Source organism: Lipotes vexillifer, unplaced genomic scaffold, assembly GCF_000442215.2.
Source record: "Lipotes vexillifer unplaced genomic scaffold, Lipotes_vexillifer_v1.1 scaffold1177, whole genome shotgun sequence".
Lineage (NCBI taxonomy): Eukaryota > Metazoa > Chordata > Mammalia > Artiodactyla > Lipotidae > Lipotes > Lipotes vexillifer.
In genome coordinates, this window is record NW_006789843.1 from 454,866 (window position 1) to 461,983 (window position 7,118).

General features: G+C 43.7%; 1 protein-coding gene across 1 annotated transcript in view; it reads right to left on the minus strand.

The window, feature by feature from the left end:
• Positions 1-6,427, minus strand: part of RIC8B (RIC8 guanine nucleotide exchange factor B) — a 119,627-nt gene extending 113,200 nt beyond the window's left edge. Inside the window, exon 1 of the mRNA XM_007462870.1 lies at positions 6,236-6,427. Within this exon, the coding sequence (XP_007462932.1) occupies positions 6,236-6,319 (84 nt within the window). The 5' untranslated portion in view covers positions 6,320-6,427. The remainder of the gene's footprint in view (positions 1-6,235) is intronic.
• Positions 6,428-7,118: the final 691 nt, after the last annotated feature.

A 7,118-nucleotide genomic window follows, 5' to 3' on the forward strand; every position in this document is an offset into this window, starting at 1 on the left:
CGGAAGAGGCCACAACAGGGAGAGGCCCGCATACCAGAAAAAAAAAAAAAAAAAATGAAAGTGATTTGGCAGCACCTAATAGAAACCATAAAAATATTCACAGCCTTTAACCCAGAACTTTTACTGCTAGAAATTTATCCTAATGAGATCATCCAGGGGAAAGAAAAATTATATATGTAATCATATTCACTGCAGTGTTATCGAGTATTATGGAAGAAAAAAAGAGACAACCTGAATATCCAACAACAGGAGACTGATGAAATAAATCACTGTGCATTCATCTGAGAGAGTATTATACTGCCACTTTTTAAAAAATATGGCTAGGGCTTCCCTGGTGGCGCAGTGGTTAAGAGTCTGCCTGCCGATGCAAAGGACACGGGTTCGTGCCCCGGTCCGGGAAGATCCCACATGCCGCGGAGCGGCTGGGCCCGTGAGCCATGGCCGCGGAGCCTGTGCTCCGCAGCGGAAGAGGCCACAACAGTGAGAGGCCCGTGTACCGCAAAAAAAAAAAAAAAAAAAAAAAAAAAAAGGTTAAAAAGTTCTGTAACAACATGAAAAATTATTTATGATGGCAGTAAGTGGAAAAATAGTAAAACATCAAACTGTATGTCTATGATGACAGTACCTACATAAATGTATGGATGATTTCAAACAAAGCCTTGAGTGTTAAAAATGCAAAAATAAAAACAACTATATAGGGCTGGTGGAATTGCTGGTGATTCCTTTGACAAAACTCATTGTTGGTATATTATTTTTATAATTAAAAGAAAAATTTTATATAAAAGGTAAATAGATTAATGAATGAGCAAGGAAAGAAAGAAAAGAAGAAAAGGAAGGAAGAAACAACAAAGACTATAACTTAGGAATTTACAGACCCAAGGTTTACTAAAAACTAACATTGAATAAAAGATCAAGAATTATTAGATTGGGGCCTCCCTGGTGGTGCAGTGGTTGGGAGTCCGCCTGCCGATGGAGGGGATGCGGGTTCGTGCCCCGGTCCGGGGGGATCCCGCATGCCGCGGAGCGGCTGGGCCTGTGAGCCATGGGTGCTGAGCTTGCGCGTCCGGCAACGGGAGAGCCCACGACAGTGAGAGGCCCACATATCGCAAAAAAAAAAAAAAAAAAAAAGAATTATTAGATTGTATGGTTATAAACTGAAGCTTAGTAAAGGTTCACTACAAATGAAAACACATAATTGCACTTAGAAACAAGAAGCTTAATTTTTGCCATTATATGTGAAATATTAATTCCACACATTATCTGGAATAAATGTACCTAGTTGCCAATGTAATAGTTCTCCTAAACTTTTTTTTTTTTTTTTTTTTGCCTTTATGGTAAGGGAACAGAAAAAGAAATCGTCTTTTGGAAAGCCCCTTGTTAAGTTATAAAAATATCTTTTAAAAGGTTTCTACATAGAATTAAATCTCTCAAGGTGATAATTTAGAATAGTATCAAGGACTAATTTTTATTTTTCTTTTTAAATGCAAGGCTGATCCTGTTACAAAACCGCAACATTTAAAAAAAAAAGAAATAAAGGAAGGAAGGAAAGCAAGCTTTCAAAAGCCCTAACTAACATGAGGGCTTAATTTAATTAGCAAATATACTGGTATTGTGAGGCAGTACAAATTGAATTTAGAATATGCCAATCCATTCAGAAGCAACCTCAAAGTGTAAAACAAAAAGTCCTCTTACATAGTCCAGGATATTTATATATCCTATTCAAATGTGGAGGCTGTACTTCTAGAACTGTCCCAATATTAGGTCCCTATCAATCAGGTTCTTCTAGCACATAAATAAAGACCTCACTGCTATCAGTGCTGTTTTCCTCTCTTATGAGGACTACTCTCAGAGACCTACATGCCTGTCTGTATCTTAAATAACTTTTACCTTTCATTTGGCCATAAACTTGCCACACTTCCATAATGGAATCCTACTGGAGCTTGCTAAGGGGTAATCATATGTCTAGGTGGCCTCTATGGCCACCAAGCCACCTCTCTGGTTATCAACATAGTTGATGATGATGCTAGGCCTCAGTTTCTTCTCCTATTAATTGAGAGTGTTGGACCCAATGATCTTTGAGGTTCCTTCTTGTCTAAATACCCTGGATTCAAGGAACTAAGATACTACTATGCACCCTCAAGGCTCTTGATCACTGTTTGTTGTTGATAATCATAATGATGCCAACCAATCTCTCTATTAAATCTGTTAGCAGAACAAGCCCTAGGGGAGGAGAAGAAGCTTGGACAGCCTAGACTAGAGCAATATATACTTCCCACCTTAATAGCTCATTCTATTACTGGAGTGGAGTGACTGGGACCCAACAGTAGCCAAAGGAAATAGTCCTGAAAACCCTTTCTCTTCTGTGCTCAATAACACAGAATAGACAGTGGCAAGCCAACAGGGCCTTGCAAAAAGAGCCCTGGATATTGAATCGAAGACTAGGTCTGCCACTTCTAGCTATGTGCCCTAAGGCCTGTAGACAGTTACTTTGTCTTTCTGAACCTCAATTTCCTAGTCCCAAAAAAAAGGGAGAATACTTTAGTCACCCTCATAAGTTTTAATATGTGATGACATGTGAAAGCACATAGGATAATACATAGTACATAGCAGACACTCAATAAATGCTATTAGATGAACTGAAAGTGAAAAAGAACAACACTCTTCCTATTTTTAAAAACTACTTTCCTATGCTGAGTCAACTTGCATTATGCCCTTGAGAAACAGACAAGTTTCATTTTTTTCTAGGGTAGATAGATCTTCCTTCTCCCCAAGACAAGAAGGGTCAGTGAATGAAGAAAGAAATCTTGAAAATTAGAATCTCCTTAACACAGTAGAAATTAGATGTTACCTGGAGCCAGACGGGTAAATGTTACTTTAAACATGGTACAAGGTATTTTGCTAACCATTAAAAAGTGCACGGGTCAAGGAAAAAGAGAAAGAATGGAGTATATTCTCTAATTTTTTTTTTAATCAGGCTACGTCAACTCCATGCCACATGCTTAATTCCTGACTTCTTTTGTTCAAAACTAACAGTTATGGGTTTTTCTTCAGTGCCAGGCACTGTTCTAAATGATTTACACATATAAGTGATTTAATCCTGACAACAAACCTATGATGTGGGTACTATTATTATCCCTGTTTGGCAGATGAGGAAACTGAGACACAGCAAAGTTAAGTACCTTGCTCTATGCCACGCGGATGGTAAGCCAGGGATCAGAGTTCAGGCAGTCTGGCTCCAGAACCCGTGCTCTTGCCGCAGGACCTCTTGAGCACCTTGACCATTAGTGAATGCCTCCTACATGCATTATGCACAGCGTTCAGCATTATACTTCACTTAATTGAGGTCTCATAACAACTTAGGTGATAGAACCCTATGTTACAGATAAGGAAACTGGGACTCAGCCTTAAAATAACTTGTCCATAGTCATGACACTAATAAATGGCAGATCTGAACCAAGATTTATCTGACTCCAAATTCCACCTTCTTTCCATTATACTTGCTGCCTTCTTTTGAGAACGACGAACCAATCATTCTCTCTCTACATCATTCATTTCCCTTCTTGGTTAGACTCCTCAATACCCCATAATCACTTCACTCTAAGCATTTCCCAAATCCATGTTTCCAGATAAGGAAAATGAGGCACATGGTAATACCCAGGTGCTTTTTCAGGGTTTCAGACTCCATTTCCCATAGAGCAGGGCAATTTAATTCCACCTCCCCATTCTTACTGCCAGACCACTGCAATCATGCTTCCCCTTCTCCTTCATCTGCCTCTAGTGTCTCCTGCCTTGAGGGGCAAAGCCCCACTGCCAACATAAAACTCAGCTATTTTCTTTGTACTCTGGACCTACTATAATCAGCATTAAACATGAGAGCTCTTCTCTGAAGGAGCTGGCCGCGCCGGTCCACGTCAAGGCACAGCATTCTCAAGCGTGGTCCCCAAAATACCACCCCAGACGATACACACTGGGCATTACAACTTTAAAGCCATTCCCAATGTGAAAGGAGAGCTGGGGATGTCCAGAACTTAAGCTCTGACAGCACTTGGCCAGGAGTGGTAAATGGAAACCAACCTGAAGGGAGATCAAGGAGAGGAAGAGATAAACTGGAGGAAGCAAATCTGGAGTTCTAATTAGTTTAGCCATGAAGGGAAGGAGAAAATATTGAAGGAGGAGATAAGATCCAGTTCGAGATTTTTTCCTCCTCCCTTCTGCATAGAAGAAAGTTCCTATTTATTGCTGGATACCTGGGATATAATAAGTGCTAAATAAACACTACTTGATTCAATACAATGGCCAAGTTTTCTGTTGTATTTCTTTCTTTTGAAAATCAGTTTGTAGCTGCCTCAAATCTTTTTTGGAAAGCAATTATAAATCAAGTTGAATGAATATAGAGTCAGGCCTCCATATCTGCAGGTTCCACATCCGTGAATACAACCAACCATGGATCAAAAATATTTGGAAAAAAAATTGGAGAAAGTTCCAAAAAGCAAAACTTGAATTAACTGGCAACTAGCTACAAAGTATTTGCATTGTATTTACAACTATTTACATAGCATTTACATTGTATTATTAGTAATCTAATCATCTAGAGATGATTTAAACTATAAGGGAGGATGTGTGTAGGTTATATACAAATACTATGCCATTTTATATAAGGGACTTAAGCATCCATGGATTTTGGTATCCATGGGGGAGGTATAGGGTCCTGGAACCAATCCCCTGCAGATACCAAGGGATGACTGTAATCTCCACAATATGTACATCTGTGCATTAAATTAATTTCTCCTAAATTATGCAGATATGCAACAGTAAAGCATATCAGAAAGTGAGGAAGCTAAGATATGAATAGAACTGCATCCATGCATCCTCCCAAAGAAAGCAGCATAGTACTGTAAAAGAGCAGTCAGAAAACCTAGATTCAAATCTCAGCCCCATCTCTCAATGACTGTGTGGACTTGAGGTAACATCATCCTAAATTTTATCATTTGTGAAATGGGAATACCACCACTTTCCTCATAGGATTGTTGGGAAGATTAAATGGGAGTGCAGGTGCCTTATTTTTTTATCTTCTCCACATGGAGCAGAAATGGCATACTGGCAGCTCAACAATACAAAGTGTATGGAAGTGCAGTGGTGGGCACACAGCAAACACAGAAACACAGAAAGGGAAATTATGAATGGAGGCAAATGAAAGGAAGAAAGATGTTATATCTAGGGTGTGACATGGTGTTGGGTGTGTTTTCACAGAAGTCAGTTATTTCTATAAAGTGGTCTTCTAAATGGAAGAATAAAGGTGTGGTATGTTACCTTCAAGAGTGAGCATATAAAACTCCTGGAAGGTAAAGTAATGGAGAGCTAACGGGTCTTGCTTGAAGCGACATTCAGAGAAGTGACTGGGATATATAAGATACCTTTTTCCTGCAGAGTTGTAAAGTGGAAAGAATAATACCTAGGTTGGAATCCCAGCTCAGAAGTATGACCTTGGGCAAGTTACTTAACCGATCTAGAATCTCAATTAAAAAACGCAGATAAAACCTCACAGGATTGCTGTCAAGATTGAAGGAGATAATGGATGGGAAAGCTGTTAATGTGATACAAACAACAGGTATTATTAGGAGTTAGTCTGCCCCCAGTTACAACACAGTATGTCCATGACCTTGGCGTGATTTCAGTTCCTAGTGCCTCGGTTTTCTCATCTATAAAATGGGGAGGATGATGCTATCTACCCTGTAAACTCTCTGAGAATCAAGTTGGACCATATATATGAGACATCACGCATTGAAAACTGTACAGTCCTGTACGTATATAACGAACTGCCATCGTGGCCGATACGTTTTATGCATGTCAAGGCCCGTGTTTATACACAGAAACAAGTTATTTTTAAGCTATGCAGGTGAGGAGGACTCGCGTGCATTTATGCATCCATGAGAGGGGCACAGACGCACGCTCACGGATTCCGGGGGTGTGACTTGCACGCTTGGGAAGAGGACCGTGGGACACACTGCTGGGCCGGAATCAGAGGGGTGGGCGCCGGGGTGGGGGCGGGGGGGGGATACAGGATGCACGGATGGAAAAGGCTGGGGGCACAAACACGCATGCCCAAGCCGGAAACGTTTTCAGGGGAGAGCAACGCGCATCCCCGGAATGAAGGGGGTTGGGAGGGATGCGATGTGCAAGCCCGGGGGGCGGCCCGAGGGTGCTATACCGCATGCCCGGGGCCAGGGCTCTTTACCTTATCGCTGTAATCCCTCAGGACCCGCTCGATAGCCCCCGCCTCGCCGGCCCGGACGATGTAGAGGGCGCGCTCCTCATCCATGGCCGCAGGTGCGGGGGAGCCGCGGCCGCTCTGCGCGCCCAAGCCGCTGCCTCCAGGTAAACGCCTCGCGCCCCCGCTCGCTCGCTCGCTTCTTCCCAGCTTCCTTCCTTCCCTCCTTCCCTCCCTCCCTCTGCCTCCAACCCGCCAGCCTCCGCCCGGGCAGGCCCGACGTCACCGCCCCTCAACTTTCACCCCGCGACGTCACCGGTCCCCCAGCAACCGGCGCCTCGCGGCCACCCCCGACAAGGCCCAGGACTCGGTAGAGGCCTGGCGAACGGCCTGAGGGGGGAGTCAGGCCCGAGGCCCTGCTAGCTCTCCTGCCCCTCCCTCCCTCGGAGAAGAGTCCAGCCTTTTAAGTGTGCTTTCACAGACTCAACTGTTCTCTCCTGACCCTCCTCTATGAATCATTCTCCTCAGCTGACAAGAGCGACCCGGCTCTGCCCCGCCCCTCTAAGAGCCAGCAGCTAAATGGACTACAATTCCCTGCGTGCAATGGGGTCATTCCACTCTTCCATCTAACTTACCGGAGTGCCGAATGGCATGTCGGGATTGGTAGTCATCCAGCGGGAAAGACTTCCCTCCAAAGGCATGCTGGGAAGTGTGGTCCTGCGAAGGCCGGAAGCCGGAGTCCAGCGGCCGCCTGAGGCCAGCGGCCCAGAGACCGTTAGGGGGAGGGCCTAAGCGTCGGCTCTGCCTCCTTTTTGTTCCTTACGGAGCTGACCGTCCTGCTCGAGCCTTTGCTGGTTGGACTGGTTGACAGCCGCGGAGACTGGCACCCCTTGGTGGGAACTGTCATGCA